Below are 17,150 nucleotides of genomic sequence, written 5' to 3'. Positions count from 1 at the left end.
ACGTCTTGAAGCTTTATTGTAAAAGTAAGTGCAGTTATTGTTATTATCCAGTAAAATCCACCTATACAATTCAGTCTTATTTCGGCTTGAAAGCTGTAAAAACTTCTGAACAGAAAGTATCCCAATGCTTTGTTTCTTTATTCATCCCAGTGAATCATTTTAGTCCCAGTGCTTGGCACATCCCACGTTTTAGAGACATTAGCGTACAGAAGTCTCAAATGGAAACTTTAATACTATATTTAGTCATATGGTTTCCCAAATGTAAGCTTTTTATTATGACTCCTTTGCATAAATCATGATGATTTTAAATAAAATTTAAGAAAATGGATAATAATGGTGACAGATTGCTTTCTTCAGTCTTATTTCTTTGCTTTCTCTTTTTAAAGTAATCTTTGATTTTTTTCCTCATTTGAGTAGAGACAGATGAGGGAGATCCTCTTGACTGAGGTACCCATTTAACTCTTACCAACTCTTGAGGGAATTACAACAACATAATAATGTTTAAGGGAATATTTTCATTACTGTACATTTAAATGGCTAATTGCTGTTAATAGAGGGAAGCAACCTACCAGAGAAAAAGAGAAGCAGAAAGACACAAGGTGCAGTGAGAGTTTTGAAATTTATTTCAGCAGTTTTTTCTAGGTACAATGTTGGGGAAACCTATCTTCAGGTCTGTACCTGGAGGATAGTGGTTTTGTTTCTCTTCCCACAGATGACATCGGCTCATTCGTACAGGCTGGTATGCTGAAAGCTGGAGCAACAACTTTGCTCTTTCTACCAGCCAGAGGAATAACATCCCAGGTCCTGCTGGTACCAGGGAGGTAGTGTGGGCGAGGGAGGCACAGCCGTGCTGCTCCCCACTCGCATCAGGGCACACTGAAAGCCTGGCCCTTGATGTCTCTGTGAAAACCTTTCCCTTCCCTCAGGTCGCCTGTGCTTCTCTTTCCTTCCACTCCCATCTGCTCTTCCCTTTCGACAGGGTTTCTGGAAACATGTGGAGCTTAATCAAACATTGCTCATTGTTTGCATTCTTTTAATTTCTTGATAAGCAACTGCGTGGTGTTTTTGTCGCTTTCCACCCGCCAGGCCATACCAGGTGGTTGCTGTGTAATGTCAGGTTGTGAGCGAAGAAGAGACGGCAAAGAGGTGGACTGATTTGTGTGGTGCCTGGTCAGCTGCAGTTTCCTCTGTGGCATGCCATAGAGGGTCTGTTCTTTTCTTACCTAAAGTCCCTTCAAATAATTAAAAAAAAATAATCTTCTGGGATGAAGAAACATGGATTGATTTCATTTTTAAGCTTACGATAGGTCATTAAACTAATACGTGACACTGTCTCTGAATGATAGTGGTGGTTGTGCAGTGGCAGTGATAGCCTGTGGTCCCGGCGGTAAAGGGAAGGAAGGAAAGTTATTTCACCAGATTATTTCTGAACTGTTTAAATCTGAAACAAGTGTTTTGCTCAGTTTAGACTTTAGTTCATTATTGAATCAGCATCAGAGCTTTGGCAGTGCAAACTTGCCCAACTTTCATTGTTCAAAAGGAAGGAAATAACATCTTATTTTTCTCATAGAATAAACACATTCTCAGACCTGCTCCCTGTGCTGCAGCCACATGCACTATTATATAAAAGCAGCAACTGTGTTGGTTTTTCCTGTTCGTGTCACGGCAGCTTTGATGCGTGTTGCTCAGAAGTTAATTGCTACAGCACCCATCCTTCATCGTCTTGTGGTGCATGTTTCTATCTCAATAGTGAAAATTTTGCCACGGAAGATTTAATCTCATCTTTTTCTGGTTTTATCTTTCATAATGTATTCTGACCACAAGTCTTAAAACATAGCTCTTTCTGAAGAATTGCAGCAGAGTTTGGTGGAATTTTAGAAAGTTTACAGATGTGCCTCTGGGATTTGCTGAGGTTTTGTGCTTAATAATTTAAGTATTGTTATTTCTGAAGATTTGATAGAACTTAAGCTAGAGGCCCCTGGAATCATCTGATCTGACCTGCATATGAATCATAAACCAGTAACTTGCATGTAGTTATTCTTAAATTGAGCCTAAATAATCATGCCGGACTGAAGCCTGAAGACGTTTGGCTGGAGCAATCTTCTAGAAAGGGAAAAACATAAAAATAATTTTGATTCCTTGGGTGTGGAGCTTCAGTGCATAATTGTCCTCCCTTTTTTTTCCATCCAAGTTCATAATTAAGATCTTTCTGCTTTCATTTTCCACTGGTTTTGCTATCTTATATGCTATATTAGAGAGAGCTTTCAGTACTTTTTCTTCTCCCTCTCTGAAGGTACATGTGAACTACAGATGTCTCCTAGTTTTTATTTTTTGTCAGCTAAATGGCTTGAACTCAGACTCATTTCAAGGTATTTTCTGCAGTCCTCCACTCGTTCTTGTAGCTCTCTTCTCTGGTCATCTGGACTTTATTCTTATCCTTTTAAGAAGCACAAACTGAGTCTGTATTCAGTATTTTTGGTCTCAGTAATGCCTTTTAAGATCTTATTTTGAGATTTAAAATCTTGCCTGGGCTTTAGCTCAAGTCTGAAACTGAACTGTTTTACAGTTTGCTTCTTTTTATGGCCATATTTGAATACAGCCACTGTGGCTTTTGGAACTAAGTTTCTCACAGTGTACAGGGTGAATCTCATTGTGATCCTCTGATGGTTGTCTTAAACTTCAGCACAGTTATGTACCAAATTGTTATATGCAAAATCTATTTCTCTTCTTGGGGAGAGAGTGAATTTATTTTGATGTGATAAATCAGAACGTCCATTATAATAGCTGTTATTCTGACATGCTACTAAGCAAGGAAGAAAGCCCTAAGTATATTTGCATCTATTTGTAATTCTGGTCTTGACCAAATCCTCCAAAATTGTGTGAATTCTGTTAGGCACGTGATCTCTTAGCTGAAGTGTACGTGAGGCTGACTTTGCTTTGGCTAACCAAAAATTAGGTTTGATTTAAATATACATCTATATAGATATAGCTATATGTATGTGTACGTATACACATATTTGTAGACACGTCTCTTTGTTTCCTAATCCGAGAATACAAAACCCCTGAAATTTTCATGGAGCATCACACTGTTTAGGGGTTTACAGAATGGGATTTATATTTTGCATAACTAACAGTCCTTTAGAACCAATATAAAAGAAAACCTGATCTCTGAACTATGAAAACATATAGGAAAATATTCTACATCTGTTTAAGTGGAAAGAACATCTACAGTAAAAGATCTTTTATTTGGACTGTCTGTGACTTTTTCTTAAAGGCTGATTTGAGTGCTGGGTAGCTGTTGGAAGAAGAACCCACCTTAAATCTTTGTAAGGCTGTGATGAGTCACAGAGCAGACTGCTAGCAATGGAGAAAATTTTTGTTGAGATTTCAGTAACTGAAATTCTGGTTCTTAATTTCCTCTCTTTCGAATAGTATAGTATTGCTTGTGAGAGTTTAAATCCCTTTTTAACTTTGACTATTCCATTACAAAATGAGTAAACCTTTCATATTGTGGCTGTTTTTCATAATGTTTTTCAAATACTAGGAAGAACTACTGATAACTCTAAAGCTGTATGAATATATTATTCTTTAGAATGGCAGTAACCTTTTGATGGATAATGCCCTTTGGTGATGCGTTAAATAGCTTCAGATATGTGTCTATCATTTGATCTATTTCTTCTGTAGCATGGTTTCTAGTGACAGAATCTGTTGCCAGATTCAAAACGGCATTTGATTTCAAGTTGTACAATAAATTAAGACATCTAAGATCAACCAGAGACTGAAATCTAACTCAAGTGTTGTGAAACTTCATCTGTTCTAATGGTCCTGTATGCCTGCAGCGGTGGCATGGAGTGGTGTGGTCTCACGGGTGGCCTGTGGGGTGCTCCAATTTGCCAAATGCTTTTCCCTGGAGGAGCTGGGAGTGATTTGGAGTTGCAGGTACACACCAAATGGATAGAGCTTTCTTCTGCCTGCCAGCCCACGAGACCTATGCTGTTCTTCAAATGGAAATGAGGAGCCAGCCTCTCTGAGCAGCACTTGTCTTCTTCTGGCCACCTTGTGCTGGGTAACCTGTCCTGGCAGGCTTTGCTGCTCCCAATACCCATGTTCTCTGATTTTTGTGCAGGTGATTTGAGAAAAACAGATGGATGTATTTGATGGCTGCTGTTACTGAGGAGGATGTGAGAGAAGGGATGTGGAAAGAAAAGGACTCACAGTGTTTTGTGGGGTTCATTGGTAGGAAGGAGCCATGGACGCTGCCTGGCAGCGGGTGGCTTCCTCTCTCAAGACGGTTCAAAATCCCTGGTCTGGCCTCTGCAGCTGCTGAGGTTGGATCTTGCTGGCCGCCTTTCGACTCCCATTGGAAGAATAACAGTTTATCCGAGAGCCAATGCTTTTCGGTAGTTCATGCTTTTTTCAGAAAGACTTTTTAAAGTCCCCTCTTGGTTTACTGCTTCTGCATAATAACCTTTTATAACACAGGAATCTTCAACGGTTGCAACTTGACTGCAAGGTGTGGCCATTGATTTTCCTTTCTTTCCAGCCCTGCAAGCAGACTGTAAGCCTGTACTGGGTTGTTGTTATTCCCCGAGCAGATAGTCTTCCAGGCCTGAAGGAAAGGAATGTTTGCCCTAAATTTGCCTGTTTAGGGGCAGTATTTTGTAAGCTGAGTTCCATTTCATGTTGCCGGTCCTATTTTGTTGACTGAATTTGCATTGCTGTACTTCAAAAGACTTGTAGAAAAATTGTCTATAGTGGATTTTTTTTTTTAAAAAAGGGCAATTTTTGTTGATGATAATGTATTGTGCTATTAAATAAAAGAGGAAGAGGATGATAAAACAATGTGTTTTGCCATTTTAAAATGCTGGTTACTCTTTACTTAATGATTGCATCTTGAATTCAGCTTAATGCAAAAACTATCCTGAAATGGAAAATGATCTTTACCAGCACTATCTCAATGGATGATTTTTTTTCTTTATATCTAAATAAGATGCAGAAAGTAACAGGAATAATAATAATTCTTATATTAATATATTATTATATTAATAATAATAGTAATAATAAGCCTGCTTTCCAACTGAGGAATTGCTCTTCTGTGTGTTCTGGATTCTTCTTTGTAAGTAAGATCACATTTATTCCAGAAGTTATGTCCAGGTACCAGCAGCATGTCAGGCTGCTCACCTCATGGGCTGCAGAATGCAAGGAGATGAAAGGAAACCAAGAGAGCATGAAGAGAAAAATACAAATAGAAAGTACATTTGTAGAGAAGTGTGTGGTCAGGAGGAAGAAGTAGGGAAGTGGAAGACCTAGTGAATTAGTAAATAAAAGGGAAAGAAGACTGTATGGTGATGGATGGTGAAGGAACAGGGAAAGCTGTAGACAGCAGAACTTGACCCCTGGACAAAAAGACTTTGTTTTGTTTTCATAAGACGTGGGGCTTAATTTCCAGTTTTGCTGAGCTTTCACAGAGATATGAAAGGGGAGTGAGAGAAATATAGAAAGCCTGGGATAATCACAGCAGATGAACATATCAGTGTTCACAGGCAGTCTTGCATAACAGCCTGCATCAAATGCAAGAGAATGCATATCTAGAGATCAAGAAAATGTAAGACACTTAAGGTTGAGATAGCCACACTGGGAGAGCAAGAAAATGATAAAAAATGATGTGCTATTTTTAGTAGCTTGCTTTCAAGTGGATGCAGGCATATAAGATTTTTGACAAATTCATAGTGGAGTGGAATTTGGGGAAAAAAATAAATTCAGTGGATTTTAAACCTTGATAGCAAAAGTAACATTTGTAAAAGTTGTATAAGCAGTAATAGATTCAGATCTTAACCTAGTAAATGTTTTTTAGGACTGTTTTGGTTTTGGGTTCGCTTTTGTTTTCAGAAGTTAGCACAGCAAAGAATATGTTCATCTGTGAAGTATCAGGAAAGTTCCAAGTTTTGTAATCTTGACCATTTAAAACAGTCTGGCCTAGACTTAACTTGTTTACATCCAGCTGCAATAACTACTGCTTTTAATCACATCTAATCCTGGAAACCTATCTATCTACAGAGGGTTGCGTATTTGTTTTATAATACTTAATTCTTCTGTAATTACATATAACAAGCTACGTTCCTGTGCTTAGCAGTGGCTTTGGGGCATGGTGGGAAGAAACTGATGGTAAATGGAGAATTCCTGACTTCTTGTATACAGACTTCTCACGCTGCTTTATCTGTTTTAATCTAAAAGCAGCCCTTAGAACCAAAGTCTAATCCCAAGCTGTGAGCCGTGTTGATGCAAGTTGTTCACATGCCAAAAAGGGCCACTTGTGTGAAGGGTAAAAAAGTGGACCTCAAGATGGATTTTGTTTTACAATATGCTGCTTAAATATGTAAACTTGGTCTTATTAAAAAGAATGAGAAAGTCTGTTTATACTGTTGGATAATCATAAATGTTTTGTCCTATTTTTTCTTTCTTTCTTTCCAGATTTGAACATGGAATTCAACCCATCAGATCATCCACGGGCCAGTACGATATTTCTCAGTAAATCGCAACAGATGGTAGGTTACTGAATTTATTACAGTATTTGCTAGTTGCAGTTACCTCTAAACCCTTTGTCAGAATGCACGTTATAGTCTTTTAATATATAATTCCCCTCCCAAAAAAGAGGCTTTTATAGACATCATGTTAGTGTTGAAAGAAGTAAAACCTTTAGTTAATTATTTTGTCAAACCAGTAGTAGAAGGTAGCGATTTGATTCTGCATTCCCATCATGTCCTGAAATTGTAAGTTCCAAGTATTCATGGTATCAGAACTACAGATATGGATAAAGCTTAATATAATTATATTTAAAAATATTTTCCTTAAATAAAAAATTTTCTGTGTAACAGTTTGTTTATTGTTTTCTTTTTAAACTCTGAACACTAGGCCAAGCTTCTGGGAAATGGGTGGGGAGTATTTTCTTGAAAAAATGCCATTTTACATTAGCGAAGAAGATAGTCTAGAGTTTCTTCCACTATAGCTGGTACTATAAGTGAGCTCAGTACTAGATTTTAATAGCAAAACAACTCCTATCCCACCCAAACATTCTTTCTTCTTTTCTTCTTATGGATTTGATATAAACATATGTTTGTCTGGAGTATTTTTTTTTAATGCATAGACAAAATGATCCCTCTGGAATTACATCTGTTAAACAAGCCTCTTGACAGTGTTAGTAGAAGAGAAGGCATTTATTCTGGCTCTTTCATTCCCTGTTGGACATGTATGACATGTTGTTTAGAAGCAGATGAATAATCGATGCACATTATTTTCTACCAAGACTTTCAAAGCAGTTTCTACATTATAATTCCGACTGTTCAGTATGAATTCTTTGTCCTTCTTTCTGCTGCCTGTAAGTGCCGTTCTGATTTACATAGTAAATTGCAACGTCAAACACATCACTTAAAAATAATGTGGTTTTCACTGACTGTATATTTTTTGCTAATTTTTGAGCATGACTAGAACAAAGAGGATATACATTTAGGCCCTAATCGAAGAGTTGATTATGTGAGTACCTCTTTTGCCCTTCAAATTGTCCTTCTGAATTCAGCCCTGGTTCTGTCAATGCCTTACTATGTGATTTTTGGATGTGATTTGCCATTCTGATCTGGTTGGTAGTCTGTAAAATGAATATGATAATATTTCCATAGTACACTGTGTAATGAAGATTGATGTCTGTTTTAAAGTGTTTTATAGTGTTCTGAGACTGTGTAATCCATATGGATGCTACCTGTTTCTTGTTACAGCTTGTTGAAAGAAAAGCACAAAAAGTATCCCAAGTCCAACAACTAAAATTTGATCAGACTTGATGAATATTCTTTCTCGTTGTAACAGTGGTTAATTATTGCAGTATGGAATTAACTATAAGCTTTTTTTAAAATGACAATTTACACCCATGCTAGAGTTGGTCTATGGAACTTTGTTCTAGTTTAAGTTATATGAAGAACATGTTTTTGAGTGAGAACAATGAATTTAGTGAAACAGTATAGAACGTTATCAACAGGAGTGTAAGATCTGTTCAGCTATCCTTGATCATGATGGAAAAAATCCAAAGACTATTTTTTCTTGTACAAAAGAAAAAAGATTCTGCAAAAACTTACCTACTGATGTATTGCCAAGAACCATCCTGTTTCAGTAGGACAACTCACACTAGTAAGCATTTTGCTTGGCTGTACTTTGGGCCTGTTGTGGAACACGTGAGCTGTGGGAGTTACCACACTGTTGAAGGATGTTGCCTAACACCAAAATGCAATAAAATTACGTGTTAAGGGTAAAATATAAGGGAGTTTTAGAGTGTGTAGTGTTGTATTCTGACAGCCTGCAGTGGAGTCTAAGGGACCCCTGAGACTTCTTAAGACAATGTAGAAGGGGAGAGCTGAGCTGGCAATGTTAAAAACACCGAACTTGAGCATGTAACTACCTCTCTCCATTACTTGTATATACTGGGCTGGCAAACCTTCCTGTTGACTGTAAGTGAAAATTTTTCTATAGATAAGACTTGCAGACATTTAAAATACACATACTGGAGAGCTGAGATCCTGAGTCAAGGTTTCATCCAGGATCTGGCCATGACTCTTGACTATATGTCACGTGTTTGTATAGTAGGAGATGGCCAAGTCCATCACTACGTAGAGTGACTTGGCAACGTTAACTTCAGGCAGTTCTATGTTTTGTAGCCCAGTACTCTTTCAGCCTCACTGGTAATCTTGTAGTACTGTCCTGGCATAGGAGCTGTGCTTGAGCTGCGTGTGATCAACATGTGAGTGAAGAGCAACAAGCTGACTATCTCAAATATAATGAGACAGGATGTGACATCTCTGGATATTATGTGGTCTGAATTTCCCATTGTTCTGTGAAGCTTGGATGTCATGCTAAGCATCTAAATCTGTCCTGTCCCTCTTACTTGGTAGTCTGAATGCATCCTTAATTACCTGAGAGTTCAATGAATCTGTAGAAAAGTTGAAGACACAATAAATATTAATTCAATTCCTAACTAAAGTAGCTTTTCTAAATGTTTCTAACTCTTTGTGGGAATTTTCTAGGTGCTGAATCTTATGTGAGTAATTTTCCCTGTTTAGGGAGCTAGTTATGTCTTTAACTTCTATGAGTGCTCTATGCAAGTTCTCCCTCGTTTGCTGAGTTTGGCTTGTAAGCAGGATGGTCTAGGTGACTGAAAAGCCATACACTCTTTTGCCTGTGGTTGTGGTTAAGCCAGGATTTCCAAACCTTAGCACTCCAATAATGTAACTTCCTTTCCATATAATAGCAAGAGGGCAACGGTTGCTGCTTTAAGGTGCTGGTAACGGTCTTTCCTGTAAGTGGGTTACAGCTGTCCACCTCTTCTAACTTACATTAGGCTTTACATATTCCATGTACTGGATAAATTTTGCAGTATCAGTGCAACAATGGGCTTCAGACAAAGAGGATTTTGAAATTGTATTTATATAGTGAATAGGAGCGAAGTAAGCTGCGCTTACTCTTTAATGCTAACTAGGACCAGTCTCCTGTCTTGGATAAAACAAAAAGGAACTATTTACAAACTCCCAAAATGTGAGACATTTTTATTGATGTAATCCTCAAGGATTTTGTCTTCTATCCTGATATGGGTAACATTAAGATAGTTTATAAAAATTGCAGAAAGAAAGTTTCTGTTACAGCTTAATGAAAAATACTTATGTTCGTACATATACACTCATATGCACATATATGTGTGTGTGTATCTCCTTGCTCCCTTTTGTTTCAGGGTAATATATTTTTCTACTGTTGCAAAAGTTCAACAATAACAGTTGAAAGTGCCTGCAGAAATAGGAACAGGTCATTGACCTTAAAATGAGGAAAACTAAGGCAATTTGGCAGCATCTCAGTCTCCACTTGAAGAGTTCCATTCCAACTTTCAAGTTTTAAAATGTAAGAAAGAAAGTAGATGTTTAATTGTTTAAACTGACTCTAAATCGGTTCAGCTTCATTTCGTCTAAACCCCATGCTTGAAAGCCAAACGCCTGGCGTTGCAGTTAGGAGTTTATGCTACAAAATGACTCTTAATTATAACACTACAGTCTGGTCTGCTGAAGACCATACTGTGCTGTGTGAGCAGTGCAAAGCGTCTTTAAACTGACTGAAGCCAGGTGATGGAATTACCTCTTTACAGTCATTTTAGCTTGGCAGAAGTGGCCTTTTGTCTTGTGTGATAATTGTCTTTCCCTTGTTTAAAGGGAGGGTTGTGATCACAAAAGAGAGCGGTTGTGACAAAATGAGTTCTGCTATGCCCAGTTCCCCGTCGGCATACGTTCTGGAAAGAGTTGAGCCTTATGCTATGGCAGAGGGGTCCAGATGCACAAAAGCACAGCTGTATTCTTGTAGTCCCTCACTGGAGAATCCAGGCTAGCTGAATTTCTATTACATAAGGGGAAAATAGGGGAAAGAAGGTCAACGTGGTGCTTAGAAGAATATGCAGCACAAGCAGTGCTTGAGCAGGGACAAGGAAGGGTTGTGTATAAATGAATTAATATATTCTTCTGGAGATTGGAAATAGCAAATGGGAATGAGCTGTGAGTGATATTCTTGCTTTGATAAATAGATGATTGTAGTTTCTTGGGGAATTGAATAATGGATACAAGGGAAAATACAGAAGAGGAAAACTAAGTTAGGGGGGAAAAAGGTGAATAAAATGGATTTTGTCCATGAAAACTTTGTATGTGGTACAATTGTTTGCAATTAAAACACTGTTAAATTCTTATCTGTGTTCAAAATTTCTCAGTTAATAGGTGTTAATTTTCAGTTATGTACTCTATTAGATTTACATACAGCTTATCAGAATTGTTTACTGCCTGTTCATTGCAATATGCAATACTAAACAAGTACTTTGACTGTTCTTAGAAGTGAGTATCTACCATCATTTTGTTGTTTCCCTTTAGATTACTTATGTCTGTTGCTGGTGATAAATGCAGTGTGTGGAACTTAAGTGTAGTGCAGTGTTATAGAAGGATTTCAAGCAGTTTAACTATTTACTAGATGATCAGAATTTTCCTGCCATTCATGTTTAATTGTTGCTTATACAATGTCCATAATTGTGGATCTGAGCGTGTACTAAGTGACATGGCTAACATCTGTCATGTGTGATTCTCCTTTCTGCTCCCTGGGAGGAAAATTATGTAAGGATTTTTTAAAGTTTTTTCTTATTTTCTTTTCATTTTACGTCTTCATTAAACACAATTATTTCACAGTGTTCACACATACAGCCTTGTTTATGTGAGATTGCTTGCTTATAAAAAAATCACAAATAATGGCGTCTCATCCAACAGAGAATGGATAGGCTATCCCACCATTATGAACAGTCTTATTTTGCTAAGTGCATTGGGTTGCATAGCTTTCAATTCATGGTGCACCAAAGTGCATTTATCACCTATGGCATGAAACCATTGTTATTTTAATCCCGCAGTTTGATTTATGTGTTAGTCGCCTCCAGGCTTGTATCCTAAATGCTGTGGTATTTTCACTGGAACAGAGCTCCACGGGCTCTCTGTGGGGTGAGTTAATTGGGAAAGTGCTTTAAAAAAATTAAACAGAGTATATTTAATGAGCTGTAATAAGCATTTGCCTGACAATTAAACTCTATACATCTATTTCCCTTGTTGCAGTTTACTTTCTGAATATTTTGGCTAACTGTGGCTTTGACTTGCAACCCTTGCTTGCGGTGACCGGCTCATACTCACCAAAGTAATGTATTGTGTTTATATCTGACATGAGTAATAGTTTCAGGCTTGCACCTGATCATTTCAGAAGGCAGTGGTGTGACACGCATGATTTCAAGGCTCCTCTGTGGGAGTTAGTGCACAATAAGCCATGATGAGAATTCGCTAACTCCATGGTGTAGCAAATTAGGTGCTTTCATACCTGCAAGGTAGTGTAGGCCACTTTGCAGTGAGGTACCGTGCATGAAGGCACTGGTGGCTCAGGAGCACCCACGCAGAGAACCAGTGAAGGATGGCTAATCCGTTGCTAACTTGGGCTGTAGCTTACTGCATATTAACTTTCCCATGCATACCAACGCCTGGTGAAGTACCCAAATGGATGAGAATTTTAATCCATCACCACACTAGTGAGCGTAAATGCCTTTATGCGTACAGATATATGTTCCTTCTGTGTTTGATATATAAATATACTTGGTTAGTGCAAAAGCAATTATAATGTCTCACATAGATAGCCTCCTGTTCTTTTTATTATAAATGGTATATAAGAAGCTTAATCAGGAAAAATAGTCATGTAATATTTCTATCATATTTTGTGTTTTTGCAGTGAGAGAAAAACGCAAGAGTCTCTATATAAACCACGTAAGTGAAAATGCCTCGCTATGCAGCTTTCTCCTTGTTGTCTGTATTATACAGTAAATAAGAGTTATCACACGATTTCCATCTTGGTGAGAGGGTGCTGATGCTTCAAATGTCTGTTCTGCATCAGGATCCAGAAGTATAGGTCTCGGCTGTTGAGATAGTGGAACAGATCTGTTGGTTTGAAGACAGTATCGTGCTTGCAACCAGTGTGTGTACATAACTGGTACCTGGGACAAAGAGCTGCACGCATTAGTATAATTTTTAAAATTATTACAAAAACTCTCAAAACTTTAAATTATATTTGTATGCAAGTTTGCTTTGGCAGAGAGCTGCAGCATTTGATATTTACACAGAAGTTCTGAAGTGCCTGACCAGTGTTGATGCAATATAAATGTGGATTAACATCCAGTACGTGCTGAGTATGAAGATGGGGTTTTGATATGCTTGTGTTCCCTGGGCACTTTTCAGTTCAGTTCTCTTCTGTCTGAATTAAATTCTTGGTGAAGCTGAGAGCAAATGCCCTGTAGCCTGCTTTGGGTGCAGGACCAGGCTCTTTGCCCCAGTTAGTATTGTTTGTACTACTGCAGAACCTGGAACCAGTGCGCTTCCCAGTATGTTAAGCCTTGTGCTGAAATATCTGGAGTCATGCCTCAGTAAAATTGAGGAGAGAAAGAACCAGTTGTCTCCCAAATGGTGTTTACCTTTAGGGTGAGATGTGGGAGAAGTTCTCAAACTTTTCTCTGTCTGCAAATATAGGCCATTGTTTCATGAATCATTTTTAAGCCAATACAGCTGCTGAAAGAAGCAGATGTGGTTTATAGCCTCTGCATCCCTTTGTGCTGGGGTGAATGTTTGTGCAGCTCCAAGTAACTGGATCGGGCACGAATGCAGGTAGATTCAGCACAAGTAAAAGCTGAAATGGATCTGCTCCTAAATGTGATTCACTTCAGGGCTTGCACCGCAAAAAGGGAGGGAGGCAGGAATGAGCTGCTGAGCGGCGTTGAGAAGGCAGGGCTGCTTCATTTGTTGGCACAACTGGTTTGTGCTGAGTGTTTCTGAAACTACTGCCTGTCTTCAAAAGCAAGCTGAGACTTCAGTTTCCCAAGACTTAAGATTTTGAGAAGTCATGAGATCCTGTGAGGCTTATAAAAGCCTGAAATTTGGCCCCATCAGGTTAGCAGATGTTCTTGGTGCTTCTCGCCCTGTTCCCCTGTAAAAATTTCCTTTGTTTACAATGCACATGAAGGTGGTTTGCAGTGCAATTGTATTATTATAAAACTACTTGTAAAGCTAATGCACTGGGTTTCTGGAAACTTAATAAGCGTGCTCAGTAATTTCCAGCATGCTTTTTTAGCTTCAAACTTGGAGGATTCAGTGCAAAAAAATTGAGTATTTAGACACTGCAAAGCAAGGTATTAACTGAGTTTCTGTGACAGTCCCCCTTGTGTCATGGATGAAATTCTCACGTGTCCTGAATCATTTCATGTCGTGTAAAAGGGGTGCTCTGCCTTAGGCAGACTGCGAATGGACTCCTCTGGCGGAGTGAACAAAGACGACTAGACAAATGCTGCTGGAAGCACACTATTGCAAACCCTGGTATGAAATATTTTAGGCAATGCTGGAGTTGCTGCAGAAAAGGGAAGGATGATCATATCACTGAAGAGTTTTGTTGGTGGAGCTCAATGTAGCAGCTTATGCACTTGGTACCCTAAGCACTATACCTCTTCTTAATTTCTTTCTTTTTTTTTTTTTTTTTTTTTTAAAGTAACATTCAAACAATTGGCTACGGTTGCAGCAATGTAAACTTCCCTCAGTAGTCTGGTTTGCTGTTACTTTAAGTCTGACTTCTTTGTACTTATAAAGTACTACTTCCGAATTATGAAGCTAAAAATAACCTTTATGAAGGTGAAATCCTTACCATGGCCTTCTCTGTATGTGTCCTTACAAGTCAGTTATTCTTTAGCCAATAATAGATGAAGCTGTATTTTCAAATGTGGCCTGTGGTATTGAGGTTCTTACTTGAGCATACCTGTGAGTATTCATTCAGCACCTCCTCAATATTCTGTCTGCTAAAGCTGACGCACAAACTGGTGATCATTTTTGAAGTGGTTGCTGTGGCCTTTAACGGGGAACCATGTTTAGGTTTGTAGACTGTAGGGAACCATTGTAATTTTCCTATACTGCCTTGTTTGGAGAAATTTGAGGAAACAGTTAAATTTAACAATTGTATGTGACAAATTATGAGTAGTATTTACATGATAAGCAAATTTATGATATACTCTATTGGTCGATCACTTCTTTTCCACCATTTTCAGTGTGTGCTAAGTGCATTTCTAACATGAGCTGTTGCTTCTCATCTGTTTCCTTGTTGATGTGAAGTTCTGGGTCCCCACATCTGCTCTGGAGAAAACAAGCCAGAGGACATAAATTTTGTTTTGTCTTCCTTTACAACAACTCCTCACCATAATGCAGCGCTCTTCTCTTTTGTGGTTTTTCCATAACGTCATCTTTTTTTCTTTTTTTTTTTAAATAAGTCTTTTATACTTATTCTCCTTTTGTGACAAATAACCAAGATGAGCAACAAAATATTTTTAACCTTTTGTGCACTATCTTATTGGTTATTTTGCAGGCAGACTTGAACATCTCCCAAATGATCAGTGTGACTGACTAGTAAGAGACGTATCAATAAATGTGCTTTTTCTTTTTTAACTGCTTGTCTAGTTCTGCGTAGTAATAGATGAGAATAGTAGTTTATACAAATATAGTTTCAAAATGTTAAGTATGAAAAAAATTAATTTAATGAATTAGTATTGACTCCTTTTAATTTAAAAAATGAACTTTCTCGGTATGATGACACCACTGTTCTTTTCCTTTCTTGCTTCCTCTTGTTTGTAGAATATTTTAATTGACTGAATAGTTTCCTTTCATCCCAAAGACAAATAGTGGGTTCCTGCTTTGATTTATTGCACTTTGTCAAGGGCTGGCAGTTGCCGAGTTTCAGATTTACCTTGTCAGTAGGTGTGATGGAAGAAGCCAGCAGCTGTTCTTTCTTTGGGTAGGGAAGGCAGGGGGAAGGAATGAAAGTGAGAGTGACAGGGTGCTATGGAGAGGCCATCATCTGTCAAGTCTTCCCACGAGCCCAAGGAGATAGACCGAAGGTTGGAGATGGTGCTGGATCCTTTGCATGACTTCCAGCACCAACAGGATGCTGGAAGTTATGCATCCTCTTACCTCCTAGTTACCTACCTAGAGTGTACCTGGTGTGTTTGCTTTCTTCCAGCCTATTTTAATTTCTAAGCAGTTGCAGCAGACTCTGCTTCCCTTTCCCGTTGGACTGGCAGTTATTGTTTTTTGTTATGGCTGTAATGCTGCTGCAGTGTGCACTTGTCTTTTCTTTTAATCTGCTTAGTCAAACTGCTGAAGGGGATAAAGATGCAGACTGAGATAGAGGTGTTTCCGTTTTCAGAGAGGAGAGATTGCATCGGTATCTCTGTCTGTACAAGGAAAGCAAACAGGAAGACATGTTTTATGGGTTTTGAGGGGGTGGTGGTGGAGAAAAAGTGAATTTTTTGTTGTTGATTGCAATAGTTCTTTGTACTGGGTGATTTTTTTTTTTTTTTTGCAGGAGAGAGAAAAGTTTTCTCCATCAAGTTTTTCTAGAAGTTTTCCCTTTCAGAGAAGATGAAAATGCTCTGTTTGCCAAAGTACTTTCTTCTTTTCTTGACAAGTTACGCTCTTAAAGTTGAATCTGTGTTTATAAGCTTAAATAGCCAGTAAAAATCAGGGATATTTTTTGCATATTGGAATATTTCTGAAGGAAGATAAAGGGAAGGAAAAGGGAAGGAATGTAAAGGGAAGTAGTATCTCTCTTTGTAGCAACAACTTCCTTTCAGCATCGTCTTGTTTAGGGATCTAGACATGACTTTGACTGTCTGCTACCTGACAACTGGATGTTCAAATCCCAGCAGACAAATACTGTTTTTATCATTCCAGGTAGAAAAACTGACATCTGTGTATAGACCAAAATTTTTTCAACATCCTGGGAAAAATTTCCTGGACATCATTCATGTCAGAACCCTGGTCCCTCTAAGTGACTCCGTAGAGATTCACGTAAGGGGAAGCTTCTTCCCAACGGCAGCCCTGCTGATGGGGACTAGCTGAGAACGGAGGGCTCCTTGGCTGTATGTGCTGTGGCACAAGCAATTTCTGTGAGACTTTTTGCATGCTTGAAATGAGATATGGTATTTGCTCCTGTGTAACTCCCAAATTTTCCTGTCAGAGTGGATAAAGAGGCTGTTCTACTTCCCTGTTGTAAAACTACTAGGCATGTGCCTGGTAAGCAAACACTTTCAGCTAGTGATTATAAGAGTAAATATGGTATAGTACATGCTGAAATGGGAATATAGTCTAAAAAGTGCTTTAATCCATTAAAAATGCACAACTTAAAATGTGCAATATTGTCTTTGTTAAGTGCCTGAGGCTGACTATTGTAAAGATTTATGATTGTCGTCCAAATTCCTTAAGATGTTTCAATTAACATTCCTTACTCAAAGGGAAGAACAAGATAAACTGGAAGATAGATTAGAGGCTTCTCAGGTGCTCTTGAAGCTCTCCTAGAGATTGCTTAATCTGGTCTTTGCTCCTCTCCATTGCAAGATCATAAAAAAACAGGTCTAGAGGTGAGCTTTATAGGCCATCTGGCCCATCTAGCAGATTCCTTATACTGGTGCCATTCTTAACAGATGCTGTTTAAGATGCTTTTTCAGGCTTCCAGTAAGTTAGGATCAACAAGTTTTC

General features: G+C 38.4%; 1 protein-coding gene across 3 annotated transcripts in view; it reads left to right on the top strand.

The window, feature by feature from the left end:
* Positions 1 to 17,150, top strand: part of CCNY (cyclin Y) — a 124,507-nt gene that overhangs the window by 70,396 nt on the left and 36,961 nt on the right. The window contains exons 2-3 of one of the 3 annotated variants that reach the window (XM_086614556.1): positions 6,472 to 6,549; positions 12,319 to 12,353. In XM_086614556.1, coding sequence (XP_086470682.1) covers positions 6,472 to 6,549; positions 12,319 to 12,353 — 113 coding nt within the window. Of the gene's footprint in view, positions 1 to 6,471; positions 6,550 to 12,318; positions 12,358 to 17,150 lie in introns of all 3 variants that reach the window. The other 2 variants (XM_086614558.1, XM_086614559.1) reach the window with 2 other exon arrangements.

This window comes from Tauraco erythrolophus, chromosome 7 (genome assembly GCF_009769465.1).
Source record: "Tauraco erythrolophus isolate bTauEry1 chromosome 7, bTauEry1.pri, whole genome shotgun sequence".
NCBI classification, from domain to species: domain Eukaryota; kingdom Metazoa; phylum Chordata; class Aves; order Musophagiformes; family Musophagidae; genus Tauraco; species Tauraco erythrolophus.
The sequence above is the reverse complement of the archived record's forward strand: the minus strand, read 5'-3'. Positions and strand labels throughout refer to the sequence as shown.